The 24,582-nt window shown below is 40.8% G+C and overlaps 1 protein-coding gene across 9 annotated transcripts in view; it reads right to left on the reverse strand.

Annotated features, from left to right (window-relative positions):
- Nucleotides 1-24,582, reverse strand: part of MALT1 (MALT1 paracaspase) — a 114,123-nt gene that overhangs the window by 32,813 nt on the left and 56,728 nt on the right. For 3 of the 9 annotated variants that reach the window (XM_006116548.3, XM_075932620.1, XM_075932612.1), the window contains exons 5-9: nt 17,769-17,947; nt 17,092-17,194; nt 16,314-16,346; nt 14,147-14,173; nt 3,542-3,577 (exon numbers count right to left, since the gene is read on the reverse strand). In XM_006116548.3, coding sequence (XP_006116610.3) covers nt 3,542-3,577; nt 14,147-14,173; nt 16,314-16,346; nt 17,092-17,194; nt 17,769-17,947 — 378 coding nt within the window. The remainder of the gene's footprint in view (nt 1-3,541; nt 3,578-14,146; nt 14,174-16,313; nt 16,347-17,091; nt 17,195-17,768; nt 17,948-24,582) is intronic. The other 6 variants (XM_075932614.1, XM_075932616.1, XM_075932615.1 and 3 more) reach the window with 6 other exon arrangements.

Genomic DNA, 24,582 nt, shown 5'->3' on the forward strand with positions numbered 1-24,582 from the left:
GGAAAAGTTATTTACCTGTTCCCATAAGAACTAGAGGTCACCAAATGAAATTAATAGGTAGCAGGCTTTAAACAAACAAAAGGAAATACGTCTTCATGCTACACACACAGTCAATCTATGGAACTCTTTGTCAGATGATGTTGTGAAGGCCAGGACTTTAAAAGGGTTCAAAAAGATAACTAAATAAATTCATGGAGAATAGGTCCATTAATGGCCATTAGCCAGCATGTTCTGGAATACTGTCCCTAGCTTCTGTTTGTCAGAGGCTGGCAATGGGTGACAGGATTGGTTGATGATTACTTGTTCTGTTCATTCCTTTGGGGGCACCTTGTATTGGCCACTGTCGGAAGACAGGATACTGGGCTAGATGGACCAGTATGGCCATTCCTATGTTCTTAAAAATTTCACATTTCTACAACTGCAATGACCTCCTATTGATATGTTCTGTACAATGCTGTATCATTAACTCATACTTATTTATGTTGACAATGCTGAATCTTGGATTATTCTTACTTAATTCAAATTAGGAGCCATGAAACAACAAAACAATGTGCATGTCATCAAGTTTAATTAAATTGCTTAAACATACACAAGTTCAATTTCCATTTGCTATGCTCATGGTAAGAGACTGAAAGGTACTAGTCTATTATGGCAGTAGGGTTTATGAATATCTTGGAAATGAACTCAATGCTTTTTCTAGAAAGGGTTTAGTGCAAGGATGTTTGAGTTAATCCATGCAAAGAGCTTCTACTTGGGTCATAGAAGCACTGTCTCAACTGTGATTTTATTTGCAGAAGAGGTTTTACCCCGATTTTGTATATTAGTTACTAGTAAACTGGCTCTGAAAAATAATCATACACAATTTAATATCCGTAATCGTGACATGCTAAACTTTGGTAATAAGCTTATTAACTGTGGTCAGTGATCATTCAATACTGCTGATAAGAAAGACTTAAAAAAAGACTGGATTGCATGATTGATCACACAATTTCTGCCCGATATCTATGATACTGGCAGAGGTACTGGTAACAAGGAAAACCACAATATTTTAATGAGGTACTAAGTTTCAACTTGCGCTGGGTGTCAAGAGGTTTCAGATCCATTTTATTTCTACACTGTTGATTCTTCTGTATAAACACAACTGAATTGTCTCAGGCATAAACTGCAATCTACTTCTCTGTAGTGCTTTATTGTGGCATAGAAGCCTGTCATTAAGTACACAGCTTGTATCTTGTCGCATCAACAAAATGCTCTGACCTTTTGTTGTTAGAGTCTATGTTTATTCCCTTTCACAAGGAAGGTTCTGAGCCAAAGCATCCAATTTCAGTGAAAGTTTTCTAGCATTGGTTCAAGCTACCTCAAGTCTAAATCCCATAAAATGGACAATGGAGTAAGAATTTCCCCTTGTCTAAGGATACGTCTAGACTACATGCCTCTGTCGCCAGAGGCATGTAGATTAGGGTACCGGACATAGTAAATAATCGCCGCTTCATTTAAATTTACATGGCTGCCGTGCTGAGCCAACAAACAGCTGATCAGCTGTTTGTCGGCTCAGCGCGATAGTCTGGAGACTCCCCTGCCGACATCAAAGGTATTTGTTGACCACCCAGGTAAACCTCATCCCAGGAGGCATACCTGGGTGGTCGACAAATACCTTTGATGTCAGCAGGGGAGAGTACAGACTATCGCGCTGAGCCGACAAACAGCTGATTAGCTGTTTGTCGGCTCAGCGCGGCAGCCATGTAAATTTAAATGAAGCGGCGATTATTTAAATCGCCGCTTCATTTTACTATGTCCGGTACCCTAATCTACATGCCTCTGGCGACAGAGGCATGTAGTCTAGACGTACCCTCAAATAAACTCAGCATCAAAGTTGTTGTTTAACTTAAACATTAGTAATTCCATCACTAGGCACATGGTACGAGTTCCTTTTAATTGTCTGTTTATAGACTTTATGATTTCTAAGAATCAAATGCTCAGATCAGGTTGAATAGGCATATATTCTTTACCTGCCATTCAGGACGCCTATTGATCAAAGACAGACTACCAAAGCAAACAGACTGTCAAAATTATATAATGTAGAATGTTTGTAATCAAGATGTAACATGTTCTTGCTCTCTCTCTCTCTCTCTCTCTCTCTTTTTCTGTGCTGATCAGAGATTTCCAGCCCAAATACGAGTCCACACACAAATTAGAGTACCGAATAAAGCCAAATAGCATTGTTGTTAGAAAGACAGTTTTTTCAAGGAGGAGGAAGTTCAGATGTGCTAACAGAACTGTTTCAAATTAATAAAAAAGATATATCCCAATTAAATAGGTCCCTTATAATGTTTAGAGATGTCCTTTCACTCTCTCTCCCCACATCACCTTTATTTTATCTTCGAAGAACAATCTCTACTTACAAGGTTAAAAATTACACAATAAAGTTAGCAAATGTATTACAACTTTAGTAACGCATGGCAGGATTCATCTAATAAGTGTATTGAAGCACATAACGGTGACACACACATGCATTTCTAGTAGAAAGCAGTTATTGCAGCCAACATGTTCATGTAATGACTGAGGAACAGCTATTATTTACTATGCTGTTTGTTTTTATTTAATAAAAATAATCTTTGCATCTTAATCTGCAGGAAGTGATCATGTAACACAGAGGAGGTATGAGGCAATGAAAGGAGTTTCACACAATACGCCCTTTGGTGCTTGTAAACAGATTTATAACTCAGGTGTCCCATGCTAAGAAAAAAACCAGGGAAAGTGACATAAGTTTTCACTTACTGGACAAACTACAAACACATTGGCTGTGTCTACATTGGCACCCCTTTCCGGAAAAGGGATGCTAATGAGACACTTCGGAATTGCAAATGCCACGGGGGATTTAAATATCCCCCACAGCATTTGCATGAACATGGCTGCCGCTTTTTTCCGACTCGGGGTTTTGCCGGAGAAAAGCGCCAGTCTAGACGGGATCTTGCAGAAAATAAGCCCTTTTCCGGAAGATCCCTTATTCCTACTTTCAAGGGCTTATTTTCCGCAAGATCCCGTCTAGACTGGCGCTTTTCTCCGGCAAAACCCCGAGCCAGAAAAAAGCGGCAGCCATGTTCATGCAAATGCCGCGGGGGATATTTAAATCCCCCGCGGCATTTGCAATTCTGAAGTGTCTCATTAGCATCCCTTTTCCGGAAAGGAGTGCCAATGTAGACACAGCCATTGTATGTGAAACAATTCTAATATTACCATCTTAGATTTTCAAACCATTCAAATACTGCACCAGCATTCATGATGAGACCACACACAGGAATTAGAAATTATGAGAATTAAAAGGCAATTTTCTATCAAATCATTTTAAATACTTAAAGTTTGCAAACAAAAGCACCAAAAGGTTACAACGATTATTATGCCTTTCTGAATATAGCCATTAAGTATACTGCAGACCATTGCCCTAGTATTGGTAGAAAAAGGTCACAATAACCAATTTAGATTCAGATGTACATTTCTTGTTCAGGGTATACATATTTATAATGGATATGAAATGACTCACCAGAAGGCCTGTCAACTGATTGTTCTTCAAGGTCTACTTAAAAGAGAGGAAAAACATGGATCATCAGTAGTTTCAAAAGTAGTTGTGTACACCAGAGAAACAACTTATGCATTTGTTTACTTTAAAACAGCCCCTTATTTCAGCTAGTTCTTTCTGTAGTTTGGTGTACTCTATTTCTTTTTTCAGTTTGCAGCACAAGTTTTCACTTTTAATGCTTAGCAATATGAGTTATTTGCAGATATCCTAATGATCCACCCTCCAGTGCTCTAGTAGGCTATGAGTATGATGGGGGGGAGGGGAATTATACCCTGGACTTGAAATGGCAAGGAAGTGTGGATTGTGATCTTACAAACTACATGTTCAAATTTTCAATAAAATCTGAAATACAGTATAGCCTCTCTGATCAGATGTATTACAGGGAATCACACAGATCATGAGTTGGGGCCACTGTTCCCTGTAAGCTGAGTACTTGGGTGGCCACACAGAAGAGATTAAAATGCTATCCAGCTGATTAGCAGAGCACCATGGTGCCCATATCTGGCAGCTTGTGTTTTACTGGTGGTTCATGTAAATTTATTTTGCACATGAATGGAAAAAATTAGAGGCAACATTGGTTGGGGACATGTCCTATATTCAACAAGGTTGAGAATTTACTTTGTTAGACATTCTTTTATTTTTATTTCACCACTCACAGTGTTATGGCAGCACTAATAACAACATTTAATGTTGAGTAACAGGTGGGTGAAATGCCTATCCCTTTCGTTGACAGGGTTGTTGTGATGCATACATGTTAATAGAGTTTCTTTGAATGTAAATTAACTCTTGGCAAAAGTAAACATGTCTTCAGTGTCCAGCACAGGAATTACATGGCCTTTATATGACACAACGTTTTTGGGACATCAGTGCCTGAGATAATCTCTAATAGAGTAATATTTGAATCTCCAACACAAACAACAAATGTGTATCAAATTACATTAGATGATCTCCAACCAGATTGACACGATAACATTGCAAACATTTTTGTTTGGCAGCTAGACACCTCAATTCAATAAGACTTAACTGAAACCACACAATCTGCTAAAAACAGCATCACATTCAAACCTCTCAGGAACAAAGATCACATATAGGAAGCCAAAAAACATTTATTTTTTAACATTAAGCGTATTGCTGCAATTTTGCAACAATATACATAGACTTGCTGCATTATCTTCAAATTATATTACAGGTTGCACCTCTATAAATTGAAACTCTCTGGTCTGGCAATGGATCATGGATGTTCCAGGACGAGAGAGTCTCCCTGATGGGGGGAGGCCGGGAGCCCAGTACAATGCAGTGGGAGGGGACGATGTGTAGCCCAGCTGGGCTGCAGGGGAGAGGGAAGGAGGTGGGAGATGGGAAGCTGGGCACACAGCTTAGTTGGCTGCGGGTGTCCAGGAGCCAGTGTGTAGCTCAACTGGGCTTCAGGGAAAGGGAGGCTGAGAGCCGGGAAGTTCAGCAGGCAGATCAGCTGGACTGAGGGGGTCTGGGATCAGCATGTGGCCCAGTTGGGCTGCAAGGAGGTGGGAGGGTGGAGACCAGAGCTGGAGGGCAGCTCAGCTAGGCTGGGGGGGGGGGGGAGACCAGGAAGCCCAGTAGGAGGGTGGGACAGGGGATGGGGCTAGCAGCAGGGAGGCTAGAAAAGACCTTCCCTAGTCCAGCAAAATCCCTCATCTGGAACCAGTTTTATCCTGAGGTTGCCAGACCAGGGAGGTCCAACCTGTAATTTATTTTAGTGTCCTTGACATGACAGCTAACATTTTCAATAGATATACATGTAATACTGGTAAAGAAGGTGCCAGTTTATGACAAGGTCCCCATGACACACTTGAATATTAACAAACAAATCACTGAAATCAGTCTGGGTCACCTGTGTATTAGCATTGGTAAACTAGATTCAGGTTGAATCTCTCTAGTCTAGAACCCTTGCACCAGTGCCAAAACAGAGAGTTTGCTGAACAATAGGAGGCCAATGGTGTCTAGCAGCATTACCAACATTTCCACTGATTACTGGGCACTTAGAAGACATTTAGGGGTAAATTAGACCTAAATAATAGCACAGAACACTGAAAACCAGGACTGGTGGCTGTAAACAAACTTTATGGGACTATGGGAAACTTGGCTATAACCATGATGAGTGGACATCCAGCTAATCATACCCAACCATGGATATTGCGGGATTGGAGTGTGCTGGTTTAGAGAGGTTCAACCTGTATTAGAGAATTATAAAAATATAAGTAGTGTTTAGACTTTATTGAATTCTTATAAACTGCTGCATCCATTAATCTTACTTATAGCATCATCATCTGTATCTCATACTGCAAGGTAATACAGTAAAACTCCAATTGTCCGCCATCCAGTGGTCCGGCACTCCCGATAGTCCAGCACCAACTGGAACCCGGAAATGCTCCGGCCAGCCTAACAATTGGAGTGGGCTGTGAGCCCCATGGGTGCTCACGGCTGGGAAAGGGAAGGAGAGAAGAGGGGAAGGAGATTATATCCCTGTGACGGGTCTGCCGGGACCCGCACTGCAACTGGCCAGGGGGTGGGCACGGAACAGCGCAGCGAGGGGCGAACCCTCCGCCGTTTTGCAGGAAGGCGAGGGAAGCCCCGCGCCACTGCCAAAAGTTTCCAGGAGGGGAGCGGGCTCCCCACCCCCCAGACTGCAGTACTGTAGTTATCGCGGAGCAGCAGGGTGAGGGGCGGCGCTGCGGGACCAACCAGCAGCACCCCAGCTGCTCTGCTCCGTGCCACTTCCCCAAGTCCGCCGCTGCTGCTCTGAAACTGATGAGCAGCAGACTTGGGGAAACTGCAGAGTAGAGCAGCTGGGGTGCTGCTGGCTGGTCCCGCAGCGCCGCCCCTCACCCCCCTGCTTGGTGATAACTATAGTACTGCAGTCTGGGGGGTGGGGAGCCTGCTCCCCTCCCGGAAACTCTCGGTAGCTGCGCACGGCTTCCCCTGCTTCTGCAAAATGGCGGAGGGTTTGTCTCTCGCCGCACCATTCCCGGCCCGCTCCCAGACGCAGTGCGGATCCTGGCAGGCCCGTCACAGTCCCCCGCCAGAGTACCTCCTGATACTCTGGCATATCCAATAATCTGGCACCACCTAGGTCCCAAAGGTGCCGGATTATCAGAAGTCTACTGTATTTGAGCATTTGCATTGCAAGCCTCTATAATTGTGTAAATCATCAGACAGGAGAGAAACATTAACTAATGTGAAATACTAGTCTCCAATCATAATGTTATCTACCCCCTCACAAAGAATACCATCAACATAAAGGAACTATTAAGGAACAAAGGACAAAAACCATTGTTGATTGTTCCCCTCTCACTCCTTTCCCCAGGAAAAGGAGAGGTGCAAGTGAATACCTTCCACCTTCTAAGTTTGCAACTCAGATCACATGGGGAGAGGGAAGGATGGGAAAGTTACTCATCTGGTGCAGTAACTGTAGTTCTTTGAGATGGTTGTCCCTGTGGGTGCTCCACTTTTAGGTCCACCAGTGCCACTGCACCTCTGATCAGAGATTTGTAACAGCAGTGCTCATGGCCAGCTGCACATGCAGAGTGCCAGTACATGTGATCTGAAGAGGTTACTGCATATGTGCAGCCGGCCACCTCCTCAGTTCCTTCTTTGACCTGGACATTTTTTAGTCCAAAGCTGAAGGGAGAAGGGAGGGTGGTGAAGCATCCATGAGGACAACCATCTTGAAGAACTCCAGTTACTGCACCAGGTGAGTAACTTTCCCATCTTCTTTGAGGAGTGTCCCCATGGGTGCTTCCTCTTTAGGTGATTACAGAGCAGTAGTCATAGTAGGAGGTGGGAGCTTTTAAAGGTGAGAGTCTGTGACCAAAAGTATTGTTTGGCCGAATCTCATTTCTGCTTCTGAGAATGTCTGGACGGCATAGTGCTGCATGAAGGTATACATTGACACCCATGTGGTGGCCAGGTGAATGTGTTCTGTCAGAACACCACATAGGAATGTTGTTGTGGCCACCATGGCTCTTGTACAGTCAGCTTATATGCCAGGTGTGAGCTTTCTCTGTGCTAAGGTATACGCTAGTTATATGCAGCCAGATACCCATTTCACTTGTCTTTGTTTTGATATGGGTAACCTCTGTGATCTCTCTGTAGATGAAAAGAACAATTGTGGAGTTTAGCGAAAGGGCTTCTGCTGTAGGTAGAAGGTGAGTGCCCTGCAGACATGCAAAGTATGGAGAGCCACTTCCTTGTTGTCCTTATGTGCCTTCAGGAAGAAGACGGGTAAGAATACGGGTTCACTGCAGTGGAATGAGTTAAGAGCTTTAAGGAAGTAGGGATGTGTCCACAGAATCACCTTGTGTTTATGAAATATTGTGTATAGGGATGGGGGAGCCAAGGGTGCCATTTCGGGCATGCAGGAGCAGCTGTGCACTCTGGGCAACGGCTAGCTTTTCATCCCCTTCCCCGGATGCTAAGGGAGTGAGGGAAAAGTGTTTTCATTCCGTGCATTCCTCTCACACTTGGCTGGTGAAGGGAGCTCACCAGTCAGATGTTAGAGGAATGCGCGGAATGCAAGCACTTTGCCCTCACCCCCTTAGTGTCCAGGGAATGGGATGAAAAGCTAGCCACATCCCGGAGAACACAGCTGCTGCTCCTACCCCTACACACCTGAAATAGTGCCCTTGGGGTGCGTCTGCCATTAGAGCTCCCATTTCCCTGATTTGTCTGGCAGAGGTAATTACGACAAGAAAGACCAGCTTTATGGATAGATGTAATAAGCAGGGCTCGCCAAGTGGCGACGAGCTCCACTCGCCAGCCGTGCGGTTCTGCGCATGCGCAGATTGCTCTGTGCCGGCTCTTCCGGGTTGCAATCTACTCACCACAGGCAAGTAGATTACATTATTTGTCGAGCCCTGGTAATGAGTATGTGGCTAAAGGCTCGAATGATTTACCCATGAGAGCTTTTAACACTAGGTTCAGGTCCCATGCTGGAATTGGGTCCTTGAGCTGCAGAAACATGTTTTGTAGCCCCCATATGAACCATTAGATGGAAGCGTGTGTAAAGATTGAGTGTCCTTGTATGGGAGCATGGAGATCAGAGATGGAAGCAAGTGTAACAGGTATTGCAATATCTGTGATAGCCCCATGTGGGTCGTACACCACTAGACACCCAAAGGTGGTGGGAAAGTGGGGGTTCAGCTAGGTTCAGCATTAATCTCTTGGTCACCAGGCCGTGCACCAGACCAAGAAATGCTTCCATTTCTGCAGCTGTATCTTTCTCGATGTAGGTCTTCTGGAATTTGTGAGGATGATCTGCACTGATTCTGGGAAAGTCCTTTCCATGGTGTTCAACCAACCAGCATCCACACTTGGAGATGCAACATGTGGATAGGAGGATGAGGTATCTGACTGTTGCACTGCATGAGCAGAGATGGAACAGGTGGGAATTGATGCAGTGGCCAAGTACTCATCTGTAAGAGGTACAGGTACCATGTTTGTCTGGGCCAGTTGGGTGATACTAGGATTACTCTGGCCCTGTCCTGTCTGATTTTAAGGATCACTCGTTGTATCAGAGGAAACAGTGGAAATGCATATGCTGAAGGCGTCCCCCAGGGAGTGGGGGTCTATGCCTACTCTGTAATAGTATTGTGGGCAACAAGCATTTTTGTGTGTGGCGAATAGGTCCACTGTTGGGAACCCCCACTTCTTGAAAAGGTAAGTCAGCACTGATTGGTTTATTTCCCACTCGTGCTTTTGTGGGAATTGCCTGCTTAAGATGTACATTGTCCCTGCGTGGGAGGTAAGTTGTGACCAGGTGTATGTTCCATGGGATACACTATTCCCACAGATGGATTGCCTCTTGGCAGAGCTAGTATGAGCGTGCTCCTCCCTGCTTGTTGATGTAATACATTGTGGTGACATTGTCCATGAGAATTTGGACTGTTCTGTTTTGGATCAGGGGAAGAAAGTGTAGGCATGCATTTCTTACAGGCCTTAGTTCTAGCAAGTTGATGTGCTACCTGGTATCGTTGTGAGTCCATTGACCCTATATCACCCTGTGGTCCAGGCGTGCCTCCCAACCCAACAGTAAGGCATCTGTCATGATCGTTGTTGATGGTGAGTTGCATTGGAAAGGGACATCTATGCATATGTTGTCATGTAGGGTCCACCATGTAAGAGAGGATTTTATCTTGTTCGGCAAGGTAAGTTGTTTGTTTAGAGGATGAATGTGTGGCCAGTAGCTTGTGGGTAGCCATGATTGTAATGGCCTCATATAAGCAAGTATGGGGGACCAAGAATGTGGCTCCCGCCATGTGCCCCAATATTTGTAGGCATAGGTGTGCCGTTATGACTGGGCTGGTCTACGCTGTTGCTATGAGGTCCTTAATTGTGGCCTATCTGTGGCTCGGTAATTGAACGGTAGTACTCTGTACTGGAAGTGCCTGTCCTTTATTGTAAAACGGAGAAATCTTCTGTGTGACGGGTGTATTGATATATGAAAGTAAGCCTCCTGAAGGTCAAGGGTAAACAACCATGCTCCTTTTTCCAAGGCAGGTAATCATGGCAAGCGTCACCATCTTGAAGCATTGGTACCTGACAAAACCGTTGAGCTTGCAGAGGTCTGAAACGGGTCTCCAATCGCCCAACTTCTTGGTGATGAGGAAATAACGGGAGTAAAAACCCCTGCCTCTGAGATGCTAGGGTACCTCTTCTATGGATCCCAGACTAGATGTTCCGCCTCTTGTACGAGCACATGCTCGTGAGATGGGTCCCTGAAGAGGAACAGGCAAGGGCAGTAGGTGGGGGGGGGGGGCACTAAAAATGGGATGCAGTAACCGGTTCTCTCAATTTCCAGCACCCACTTGTCGGTGGCAATGGCATGCCAAACTGGATAAAATGCAGCTAGTCTGTTGCCAAATATTGTGGATGGTTCGGATTGCTGCCTCAGAAATTTCAGGGTTGTCAGACCCTTGACCAGGACTTCAAAATGTTATCTGGATGTTGAGGGCTGTTGAGCTGATGACTGGTCGGAGGCCTGTCTACGCTTATTTTGGTGTGGTCTGTTGTCACAGTGTCATTGCTGTTGGCTGAATAGTTTTGGTCTGTACATTTGGGTGAATGATATGTCTTGTTTTCTTTTTGTGACAGGTATGTGAATGCCTAGAGTCTTCAGTGTGGCCCTTGAATCCTTTAAGGTATGCAGAGAAGTGTTTGTGGACTCCGGAAAGAGCTTTGTGCCCTCAAACAGTAGGTCCTCAACCACCAAATGGAAGCTCATCTCATTACCACTGCCAAGGCCAAGGATTTGGCTGCTATCTGCTCAGGCTTCCACTACAAGGGAGTTTGGTGTCATGTGAGAGAACAGGAATTCTGCTCACTTTGTGGACAACATAATATTTTCTATCTGCTCGTTTGCCTGTTGGTGAGATTGTGACAGGCATTTGCCAGATATTCCTGGTGAGATCCATAAAAACCTCATTCATGGAGATAGCCAATTTCGCATGGAGAGATGTATGTAATATGTTTATCAGCTTATGTTGTGTCTGAGGCATATCTGACAGGGAAATCTCTAAGGTGTCTGAAACGCTCTTGAAAAATTCCTGGAACAATTTAAAATCATCCCCTGAGGTTGGTGGTAGGGACATGATCTCTTGTCAGGAGGTGAATATGAGGTGTGGGTGGATATCTGTTCCTCCTCTGTAATATCCACATCCTGCTCCTCTGCGTCTGAACTATAACACTCCAAAGACTGCACTGTTGGTGCATGGGACTGAGGTGCCGGAGGTGGCTGTTGTGGCTGTTGCACCTGCTGTAGTCTATAAGCTGCCCATGGGTCCCAGTATGGCCAGTTAGGCAGAATAGGTAGTGAAACCACTGTAGAGGCTGCCATTGTTGCATTTATTGTAGATGCTTAGGTGAGGAGTGTCCCGGTAAATATGCTTGATTAGACATCTCCTCCTTGTCATCGCTGAACATTGGGGCATCTGAAGTGACTGAAATGAATGAGAAGCTCTATCTTGCGGTGTTCAGGGTATCATCCGTGCCAAATAGAGAAGTCCCTGGTTCTGAGTTTACAGAGAGCTCCGCTGCTGTTGTCAAGCGTGGTATAAGCAGGGAGGAGGTAGTAATAGAGGCTGAGAGACATGTGAAGTATGCAGCGGTGTAATTTTGAGTGTCAACTGCTTTTTGTGTGAGGTCAGTACTGAGTGTTTTGGTGGTGCTAACGCTGACGCCTCAGGCAGAGCGCTCGTGTTCGGTGCTGCTTGGGGGCGCTGTTTATTATGCACCGTGGCTCATGCTGAGGGTGTTTTAGCCAGTGCCAACAAGGAGGCTTTGTGTTTTGCCTCTGTTGGTGCCTTAGCTGAAGCACACTATTTGTGCTTGGGGTCACGGCTCCTTACATTGCTGGCCCCACTTATAGGCTACTTGTCCGACCCTTTTTGTGCTGGTGGTGGGCGTGCAGCATTTTTGTGGAGAGGAGACTTCCTTAGGGAAGAGTCAGTCTCTGAGGAAGAATAGGACCTTTTCTTTGGGTAAGTATTATCCTGGTCCTTTGGACTCAACCCGATGGCAGCCTCTCTCTCTGACCCCATCCCAGGTGATTTCTGTCTGGGAGAGGTAGATTGCTCAGGGTCAGAAGCCAACCGGGTCTTTTTCTCCAGCTGGAACATTTTTAGTTGCAAGTCTCTTGATTTCCTTGTACATGCTGTCAGTTTCTGACAATGAAGGTGGTGTTCTGTGCAGTGCTCTTCCCCCAGACAGTGGACGCATTGTTCATATCTGTCTGAGATAGAAATGGACAGCCTGCAGCCTGTACACTTTTTGAAGCTGTGTGAACCAGGCATGTCCCAGATACCCGTCCAGTTTGCGCGGAGCTGCTATGTCCGCTTAACTGCTTATTAAAAAAAAAATTAGTGACAGTTTAAAAAAAAAATCTTTAAGTCTAAGGGAAAGTTTAATGAATTACAGCTAGGAAAGGATTTCTGAGGTACTAACTATTTAAAAAACCTGACTAACTATATAATTTGTCAATGAGGTAACAGGTGACTGCTGAACTGTGACCAAAGCTGGTGGCTACTGAGAGGAACTAAGGAGGCAGCCAGCTGCACATATGGCGTATCCTCTTCAGATCACACACACCAGCACTCCACATCCACAACTGGCCACAGGCACTGCTGTCACAAATCTCCAATCAGAAGCGCAGTGGTGCGGGCACACCTAAAGGTGAAGCATCTGTGGGGATACTCCTCATGGAAGAACAAAAAAGTCCTGAAGAGGAACTGTATCTCTTTGCAGCTTCAAATCCAAGGGATTGAGATGCAAGATTTCTAGGGATGCAAGAAATCTTAGGGATGCAAGATTTCTAGGCATAAGTAAGGAATCCCCTGCTGCGTAGCTTGGATTAGCCTTAAGGGACATATAGAGCTTGCTTATTATAGAAGCTTCTATTACTCTTTGAAATTTAAGATAAGAACTCATTGGGTATACCTGGTTTAGACTTGTAAATAACACTTATTTCCTTTTCAACATTAGTAAATCTTTAGATAGTTTATTATAGGATTGGCTACAAGGATTGTCTTTGGTGGGAAAGCTAAAGTGCAATTGACCTGAATAACTGACTTGTCCTTTGGGAGTAACCTAAATATTATTGTGATTTTGATGTAAGAAACCATCTATAACAAAGGCAAGCTTATCTGTGTGGCAAGATAAATCAGAGCACCCAAGGGGACTGTTTGGGATTCCATGTTAAGGTTGTTGTTATGCCTGGGAGTTTATACTTAATAAATGGTTGGTGAAATTTAAGTATACAACTCTTAGTCAGTTTTGGGTTTGTGCCCTGTTTCTTTTCAGTCTGACCACAGGTTCATACCAGGGATGTTAAATATTAGTTAATTGAATAATCAAGTAACTTCATGAATTTTTATCTGTTAGTCGAGTATTCTATAGTCCCAGAGGGTGGGGCTGGCAGCCGCTGTATCAGAGGCAGCAGCGCGGGGTGTCAGGCAAGAGCTGGTGCTCAAGGGGAGCCAGTTTAAAACCAGATTCCTTTGTGGACCAACTGCCTGTTGCCCAGTGCTACTGCCTCTGATAAAGAAGCAGCAGTGTGGGTGGCAGCAGTCCCTGTCTAAGGTGGGTCTGAGCTCTTGGATCCAGAACAAGCTGGAACTGATCCAGGCTGCCTGCCTGCCTGCCTGGCTCCTAATACACTTTAAATGCAAAGCTGCAGCAGGGGTAGGTTCTGGACCTGATGCAAGCCCAAACTGAGCTGGGCTGTTGACCAGCCTGCTAAAAAATTTACTGGCGGGGGGGAGGGGAGGGAGAGAGGACAGAAATGCGTATAGTCTATTGCATTAACCTATACGATTTTGCTTTTCGGTTAATCTACCATACTATTACATCCCAAGCTGATACTCATGCTCTTGAGTGGCTGCAGCACAACTTGACAGTGTGACTGAATCAAAACTCCAGATATAATATACCTCGACTATGCAAATGAATTTTTTTTCTGCAGCTTAGAGCTATTTAGTTTTTAATGTACATTTCAAATCTGAAATTAAAGCTGTTTATTTCAAAGTGTGTGCTACTTACCAAGCTTTCCAAGAGTACTAAACTCTTCTGTGAAGAATACATAAAAATAATGAAATTACAATTTTGACACACAAAAAGGAAAAGAAACACTGACCTTAAAAAGATCAGCTATTGTATTCTGTATTTAACAGAAGCTGAGGGCTAGAAAAGCAGGCTCTAAAACTTGGACAAACTATAAAAAAAAAAATCTATTTTTTTTATAGCTTAGTAAATATATCCCTTCACAAGCTTCCTCCACAACACACACACAAAACAAAAAACTACAAGTTGATTTACAAGAAAATAGGAGATATCATTAGAAATGGTACTCGGATTTTATTATAATTTGTATAGCAAAGAATAGACACAACAGAAACACTAATGGGAAAATATATAGTATATACTTCACCCAATTAATCCATGAAGCAGCTTTAATGACAAGTGAGAAAAAACACACATTTGAAGATATTGTTTTTTATGAACGATATTAGTTTTATGAAAATGTCAACATCCTAAACAAGAATTTATTTATTTAACAAAGATAAATTAAGATATTTCTGGGATGATTTTCAGAAATGTCATATATTCACAGGATACATGGATTTTTCATTTCTGGAATTTCAATGGGAGCTAAGGGAAAATATATTTCAAATGTTATGGAGAGAGAAAAGCCTTCACGACATTTTGGTGAAACTCACACCAGGCCTATCGAACTATTTTTTTTAAAAACAGTGACAGTTAAACAATAATAGAATACAAATTTAAATTTAGCATGAAAGTATGCCCTCTGGAATGGTGACTGAAACATGAAGGGGCATATATGTGTAACACAGCTAACACATATACCTTGCAACATTGACTACAAAAGTACATTGCAAATGTCAGTTTTCATTTTCAAGTGACATTGTAAATAAGCAGCAGATATCTCCCATAAATGTAAACAAATGTGACTGTTTTAGCAATTGGCTGAATTGCTCCAAATTTATATGTTGATTAGATTTTGGGTGTACATATATAAAAAAATTATTTCTACATTTGTAAGTTGCACTTTTATGATAAAGAAATTGCCCTACAGTACTTGTAGGAGGAGAAATATTTCATTTATCTTTTCAATAAAGTAAAAATATTTGTAATAAAAAATAATATCAGGTGAACACTATACATTTTGTATTCTCTGTTGTAAATGAAATCAATATATTTGAAAGTATAGGCAAAAAATCTGAAAATATTTACTATTCATTTAACATGGCATTCTTTTATTGTTTAACAGTGTGATTAAAACTTTGATTCTTTGTGACTTTTTTAATCTAGTTATTTTGTTGTTAATCTAGTTAATCACTGGCATTAACTGCAATTATTCAACAACCTTAGTTACTATATATATATATATATATATATATATATATATATATATATATATATATATATATATATATATATAAAAATTATGCTATGCCTGGTTTGATTGGAAAAGGCTAAATAAAATCTCCTAAAATCTCTAAGTAAATTTCCTTTTTGTACAGAAGCATACCATAAATAATGGATAGTTTAAGCAGTCAGTGTATGATACAGACATTAAGGGCCTGATCCTTGGCTTTCAGTACATCTCCTCTATACCACAGAGTAATACAAAGAGGAAGTAAAGCTACCGTAACAGAACAGATGGGGATACCCCTTGTGTGGACATAAAGCTGGTGTAGAACTGGCAGAACCATAGCAATAGCATCCTCAACACAGAGGGCAGAACAGTCTCTGACAGCACAAACCATTGCCAACCAACATAAATGGTGGGAGTACTGACTTACACTAGGTCTGAATCAGCAGCCACTAGGAGCTATGCTTTTCCCAAGGATGTTACACCTTTGCCTAGCTGAAGACATCCCAGCACCCTCAAGTTTCATAAGAATCTGGTAACGTTTTCAAGCTTTGCAAATGGGGATAGTACAGAACCAAAATATTTTTGATGCACAAATGAAAAAATAATTTTGTTTAAAATGATAGCACCAGATGCAAAGAAAAAATGGAAAGCGCATGCAAAAGTATTAATTAATGTTGCAAATCAATATGCTAAAGCACATTAAAAGCCTGTAATTGCACAGATTATTAAAATGATAGCTCCAGCAATTTCTATAATTCCCAGCATCCAGGATTATTGTTAAAGTCACCAACAACCAAAGATTTACTTTACCTTCAGTGCATTCCACTGCCATAGCTTTTCTTCCTTGTATTTTAAGAGAAAAGTCTGAGTATAATTCATGCACTCAATTAGCATTAACTGCCAGAAGACAACAAAGGTTACTGGCAAACTGTATTGCTAAATATGGATAAATATTCATATTTTAAAACAGCTCCATGTTGGTATTAGCATGGAAAAAATATGGTTGCACAGTTTAGATATATACAATAATAGAGTGAAAAAACCCACAAATGAACAGTTATATGTCTAAATTCATATTTATAATTCAATGTTTAAAAAGACCAGTCTAAACATTATTAAAATATATTTTCCCTCTCCAGGTTTCTTGTGCGTATGTACCCACACACACACACCATTTACACATTCATTTGCCTTTACTGTGATTAATTTCATTTGGCGCTATTTGTGATTATAAAGAAGTGATTATTAAATCACCACAACCATTAAAATTTAGAGATGAAATCTCAATAGTCAGACAAATCATTCTCTTGTCAAAGCACTGGCCCTCTCTTCTGTTCACAAACTGGATGAACTGAGTGACTTTTCACTAGCATTTTCAGAAAAGTAAATTGCACAGAGATGCCAGCAGAGATTCTCTAAACACTTTCAAAATGTTAGGTTTCTAAACATTTCTGTGTGCTGGCAAGTATAAATATTTTATAACTAATGTACAAATTGGAGCAACAGAAAGGTTAAGTGTTTTTTCTATGGTCATGCACTGAGCGCTTCAAATAGGAATTCTAATACTAAGTCATATGGTAATATTTACCAGCTTTTATTATGACTTCTATCTTCTTGCTTTCTTGATTGTCTTGGTCATTAAATACACGACACCAATAGGTCCCCTGATGTTCCATGTCCACATAAGACACCTATATAAATATCAGAACCACAGATCACAAAATACATAAAATGCATAAAAAATAAGTCTAAACATCCGTTACAGGACTTGAAATACAAAGGCCCTGATCCTGCAGCATAGGGTTCTGTTTACATGAAGCACTAATTTGAGCTGAATTAACAAGAATGGCATACTACATCTGAGATAAGTTTAGAAAAAAAAAGCCATATACAATATTCTTTGGCAGGAAATACAGAGAAGGTGCTGCAAACATTTAGTAAAAAATACAGTCACACCTCATCTTTTTGTAGCCTTCTGTTAAGTTGATGTCACTCTAGACTGGCATATAAAAGGATCTTCCATTGCCTCCAACCTGTTAATATCACCAGGGACCTGGTTCTCCTAACTAAACTTACATTAGAACTTTGCACTTCAAAGGGACTCAAAACCACTGTGGAAATACTAGCAATGGGACCCCAGAAAACAGAAAGGATTATTTATGTTATCTCAAGGTTACAATGATTTTTATAATTTAAAGTCTGTTTTATAACTAAGATAAAAGTGGTCAGGTTAGTGTGAGAAGTCAGCATCCCTCAATGACTTACCGTATATACTTTTCTGTTCCCATTTGTCAATGGAAATCCATTTCTGAACCACTGGTAATGAGGAACTGGGTTTCCAATAGCACCACACTCTAGAACTAATGTATCCCCTACCATCAGGTTTTGTGATTGGGGTTGACTGTAGATATGTATCTTGTTTTCAGGCAAACCAACCAAGCTTCCTTAAAATTTAAAAGACAAGGGGAAAAAAAAGAATTCACTGATTTTTTTTTAAAACACTGAGAAGCAAGCCTAAGAGTTTTTACTGTTCTGCCTTAAATAGGGGGGAGTCTGACAAAGGCCTTGTCTACACTACTAGTTTAGGTTGAACTTGGCCATATTAGGTCAAATTTATAAACAAAGCATCCAAACCACCAAGCCCGTTCTGCTGACTTTAAGGGCTGTTAAAATCGATTCAGGTACTCCTGGTTGTCAATTTGACCTTGCATGGTCGACTTTAGGGTAGTGCTGTCATAGTGCTGTGAAAGCCGACATTCTTGGACACCGGGAGGTATCCTACAGTACTTCAGTGTGGTCACTTTGACTATCACTTTCAACTCTATTGCTCTCCAGAAGCAATAGAAAAAGGTCTGGAAATTTGAATTTTGTTTTCTGTTTGGCCAGCGTGGCGAGCTGAGTAAGCAGCAGCACATCTAACCATGAATCCCCAGGGTAAATGAGCTCCAGCATGGAGTGTGCAGGAGACTCTGGACCTAATTGCTATGAGGGGAGAAGAATCTGTGCAGGCAGAACTCTAATCATCAGAAGAAATGCTGATATCTATCCCAAAATTGCATGGGGCGTGGTGGAAAAAGGATATGCCAGGGACACCCAGTGGTGTTACATGAAAAAAAGGAGCTGAGGCAGGTGAACCAGAAGAAAAAGAAGGCAAACAGACAGTCTGGTTCAGCGCTGCAAAAATGCCACTTCTATGAGCAGTTCCATAGGATTCTAGAGGAAAAGCCCAACCAGTGTCCCACAGTAATCCATGGATACTTCTCAAAATATTCTTCAGGTAGCCACAGGCAACAGCCCCCTATAAGTTTACTTGAATGTTTAACACTATATTTTAATAGTGTTAGTTGACAACTCCCAATAATATCAAAAGCCCCATTTTTTATATAAGACAGTAATTCTACCACTGAATATTTAAGGCTGAATGTTCTTCTGTAGGAACCTCCTTCAATGTTATGAACCTGAATGCTCATGATATACTGCTCTCACAGTATATAGGGATCAGCACCGTAACTGAAAATTTGACCACTACTGCTACTGAACCAGAAGTACAACTATGTGCCATAGACTCCCAACTGCATTTATATTCTGACACTTTTAGATGCCCCCAAAGTATTTCTTCAGTGCAGTGGAGCATAAGATATGCTACTGTTGACTTTATTTGCTGATTTTGACTTTTAATGAAACAAGAGTAAGTATTACCAATGTAAAATATTTTGATTTCAGATAAATCAAACATGAGATTTTGTTTTTACTTTTAAAAAATAAACAACAACATTATTCCCCACAACTCCAATGCAGGACACAACTTGCTTGCTTGCCTATATTCTTGAAGTTCAGGAAAAATGAAAACAAGATTCAAACAACTCTTGGATTGTTTTTACAAGACCCCAAAGCTTAACTGATTATAGTTTTGTATAACCAAAATCAAGTCTTCTTGTTTCATCTTCAAAACTTAATTGACAATATTTATAAAACAGATGCTTTTTAGCTTAAAGCTATAATCTGCAAGACATTTAAAACTGAAAAGAGGGATCTTAAAAATAAATGATTAACTGCTTGGTACCTAAGAAATGTATTCCATGTTAGAGATTCAAATATAAAGCAATAGAAATTACACACTTGGACTATTTACTTGCACCCTTTCACCCTCTCAATGGAGGCTTGTCATTCAAGTTGCAGCTCTATACACACACAACAAAAGTCAATCCAACAGCTGGTATACTAAAAAGTAAGTCATTTTATCCCTTGAGCAGAACTGCTAGATTATACTATCATTAAGTTTTAATGAAAATTAAATTTCAAAACTGTCTGATAGTGGGACTCAATACACAGTAATAGCTACTAAAAATGGTGATTGTGAAGAAATGTATAGCATTTCTGCCTTCAGGGATGTGCATGCATGAATTAAATTCCTAGCACCTCTAGTTTACATTACTGCAGATGGCTGGAAGTGAAATTTTTAGAGGGTTAGAATGAAACAACATTATTGTCACCAAGTTTAGTGTGTCAATATTTCTTCAATTCAAATAGTCAAATCTGACACTGAATCTATTAACTACAACAACAGAAATAATGTGCTCTTCTATAGTACTAGAAGTGCTTTATAAACATCAGTCACCTCTTCGTTCTAACTCATAGATAAAACTTCTTCCTAAACATGACTGTGTCCACAAATGTATTAAAATAGAAACTGCTAAAATATAGAGATTAAATATATTTCTACTGTACACACAGAAGCAACTTCATTGTGAGGAATTCAAACTTGCATGGAATAGATAGTAAAATTTTTAAAAATGATAGCAAGTGCAGACTTCCCTAAAAATAATATATAATGAAGCTTTGAGCTCAGCTGTTGTAGTCACTCATGTCAGAGCGTTTAGATTAAAGGTCCATAATATGTAGACACACGTTGGCATCTAACCTGTCAATCACTTGTGGATTAAGGGCTCATAACAATATGTATTGTATTCACTGACTCCATTTGGTTTCTCTTTGTCTCATTATACAATGTCTGAGCAACACAGCACGTACAGCATGGTGTATTTCAGGGATCATACAACACAGTTCCTCAAGGCAGAGATAGGAGAGTTAAAGACTAACACAACTGGAAATTTCAACTACATTTCACATTTTTGGAGGAATTAAGTTAGACCCTCTAATTTATTTCCTTAAGGTGATTTGCAATGGCAAACAAAACTTGCCCTCTTTGAATAGAGATTGAAATCTTTTATGGGCATCCCAGAAACAGGACTGAAAGAAAGATCCAAGTCCTAGTACTGTATTCTACATTAGAAAGTAAGATCTCATCTACTCTAGTTATTCTTCAGCCTTCTGGAAAATCAGAGAGCAAGCAGAATTATGGCTTCCTGAGTACAAAGGAAACAGCACTGGCTGAAAATTGACTAACAACTATTTTCCATCATAAAGTGTTGATCTGATAAAACTGAAACATTTCTGGAAGTCTGAAGGGGCACATTCACTTTGGTAGGGGGACCAACAAGACTAATTCAGTCCTAACAAAGCACACCTGTAAGGCTTGCTCTGCATGAACAGAGAGGGGTGGAAGTTTAAAAAAGGGAAACCTGCCAAAAGAAGGCTGCTATACCTCAAAGATTGCTGATCATAGACACAGATCAGCTGAGAGAAAGAGATACTTGCAGGCCACAGAAACCTCTGAAACTGCATGGACCTGCTGTCAAGCAAGGTGCCCCAAGAGGGAGTACTGGAGGTAGACCCTACTTAAAGACAGTAGACCAGAAAACTGCCTGGCTAGACAGAGAAAAAAACAGGAACTGTGTAGCACTTTAAAGACTAACAAGATGGTTTAATAGGTGATGAGCATTCGTGGGCCAGACCCACTTCCTCAGATCAAATAGTGGAAGAAAACTGTTTTTTGTTTCAGCTGCACCAGACTAACACGGCTACATTTCTACCACTGACTAGAGAGAGATCACCTTTGCCTTTTTTTCGCTTATTTCCCTCTCTCACAAGAGGAGAAAGAAAAGCACCTTTTTAGATTTGGGGAGGACATTATGAACAACACGGATCAAGATTTGGTTGAGAGTCAGACACTCTCCAGCACCTCCCACCCCCAGAAATGTATTAACTTCCCATGACATTTTTGATGAAATTATCACATTTTCATTTGACTTACTATTTTGACTTAATATAAACAAAAGATTAACATGTTTCATTTGGATAAGGTTAAAATGAAATATTTTGGTAATATTTAATTCCATAGCAAATTCAAACATAGACTTGAATCGTCCTGATTTGGGACAAAACAAAAGTTTAAAAACCTCAGAATTACATACAGAACAGAAATTCAATTGAGCAGCTCTAAAAGGAGGCGAAACTTGACCAATTATGATGAGTAGGGATTTTCAGGCAAATTATTTGTATTAATTCCTCAGATGCCTGACAATCAGTTAAAGGCCAAGAAAACTCCCTATAGTGCTCTTACAACTCCAGTAAAAAGACAAGGTAGGACTGACTATTACAGAAACATGATAGAAAAGATTTTTATCCCTTTAAAAGTCACACACATCTTCAGCCCTTCTTAATATGTCAGAAGGAAATAAAGAGACACAAAGAAGGCTGTGATGGTGAACAGCCCCTGCCTGTAGCAGGCCAGGGCACTCCATAGGCAGGGGATGCTTTGGTGTCCTGGCTGGAGCAGCCCTTGTCCACGGAGAAGCACCCTGAACATGACTGGTGAGGAGCTGCTCCAGCTCCCACCAGCTGACCTTAATTGGTAAGCCTCATCCATTAAGGTTAAACATTCATATCTCTATGCCTAACATCCAAATCTCAACATTGGTCAACTTTAAAACCTAGGCAGACACTTGCTAACATAGTTGCTAGTGTTACTGAAGTATAGAAACACACACCCATTTAAGGAAGTCACACTGACAATTTAGCATTTGCTATCAACTTGCAGCTTCTTATTGCTTCATACACTTTGTAGAATTTTCATCTCTTGGCCTAACAGACGTGTATGTTTTCAAGTTCTTTGGCTTGGTACAGATTTAAATTGTGGTCTCCCTGTCTGTGGATAATGTGAGGCAAAACAGTGGTACCCCACATGCTACAAGGCATGTTCTAGGCAATCATAATCAGAGTTCATTTCCTGAAATAATTACCATTTATCCAATATCCCACAAATTCCAAGACAAACTACTTCTCTAACTAGACAAAGAATTAGTAAGAACATAAGAATGGCCATACTAGGTCGAACCAAAGGTCCATCTAGCCCAGTATCCTGTCTTCCAACAGTGGCCAATGCCAGATGCCCCAAAGGGAGTGAACAGAACAGGTAATCATAATGTGATCCCTCTTCTGTCATCAATTTCCAGCCTCTGACAAACAGAGGCCAGGACATCATTCCTACCCATTCTGGATAATAGCCACTGATGGACCTAATCTCCATGAATCTAGAGGAATTGGCATGGGTTGCAGACAGAGAGGTTCAAAGCCTCTGAGCATTTATGTCCTGACTGCTCCAGAAACAAAACAAGTCTGAATGTAGCAAAGGAGTTGCTGCCTCCTCCTTTGGCTTCATTATTTCTTATTTAAATTTCATCAGAATAACTGGATAGCACTTCAGTTGCTTAGCTTAAGTCATAGAAATGGTAAAAAGTTTGTCCTTTCTGTGCTAGGGATGGGTGGAACACATTTCTTAGGTAAAGTCGTGAGCAGAGATTTTCAAAAAGGCCTGAAGAAATCAGTTGTCCACTACCCATTAGCCTTTGAAAATGCCAGCTGGCAAATATAAAAACCAATCACATATTCAATAAACTCAAGCACATAGTATTATGTAAAGCTGAATAAATATCCTACTGGATTAACACAGTATTTCCAATCTCAAAAGATTTCTTCCCTGCCCCTAGGCTCAGTTTGTCCTCTCATTGTATCTTACAATATCTGGAAATACTAAAAGCTACCTATCATCTCCCTTCCTGCACAGGTTTCTTGCTTTAACTATGGTTTTAATTTCAGGGGGTAAGATGAAGAATGTGAATGTTTTGTTGCCAATGTGATACAGTGCATTACTTTCTATTTGTATATATTCAGGCTAGGCAAAATTCAACTTTTTTAATAGTTTCAATGGATATAAATGTTTTTGTTATCTTAGTTTTCACATTTGGGCAAAATATTATAGGTTTTTAAATGCACATTTTTTATTCATTTAAATGTTCTCTGTGTCACCAGGAAGCTGAGGGAAGTGAAATACTGTTTAATTACAGAAGATGTTGAGATTCAAAAAGTAAAAGCTTTATAACCACTCAAACACAATTTGTCAACATCAATTCTCAGTATCATATGTCAAAACATATAAAGTAAATACCCTTAAATCGACTTCTAATTTCTCAAGCAGCATTATTATTACTTTGTGTATCTATAAATTTCTGTGATCAATGGAAACCTTGTGTAAAATGAAATAAATGTTTACAGACATTTACTGATAACAATCTAATCTCTCAATCCTAAATAGATCCATTGCTGTTTAATTATCAGAACTTGTGCCACTTAGAAACACTTTTTGTTTGTTTCTCTCCATAGTATTACTAAATAGCCATGAGCCAATCCACTATGGGAGCCAATGTTACAATATGGTTGATTTAAGACTGTTAAAATACAGCTACACTTTGGTGAGGAGAGATAAGTTCAGGTAATATCAAATTGAGTAATTCCTTAATTTTCAGACGTGAAAAAGGTTGTTTTAGCATTATTCCTGGCAACATTAGTGAAAGTTTGATCACTGTTCCTTGCACCCTTATCTTGCCTGTAGTAATATTATAAGCAGAACACTATAGTAGTTCAAAAAGTCTATAGAAAAGCACCACCTATCAGATATGTGATAATGTAAAATAAGATATCTTTTTAAAATAAGACAATTTGCTTGCTTTTTTTAACTTTGCACATTTCATCTCTTACCAGAACGTCAGTGAATGCCAAAATTTCCAAAAACTTAAAAAACTACAAATAGTCTTGCAGCACCTTAAAGATTAACAAAACATGTAGATGGTATCATGAGCTTTTGTGAGCACAACCCACTTCTTTCATCTGAAAAAACCAT

The sequence above is a fragment of the Pelodiscus sinensis genome, chromosome 6 (assembly GCF_049634645.1).
Source record: "Pelodiscus sinensis isolate JC-2024 chromosome 6, ASM4963464v1, whole genome shotgun sequence".
NCBI lineage: Eukaryota > Metazoa > Chordata > Testudines > Trionychidae > Pelodiscus > Pelodiscus sinensis.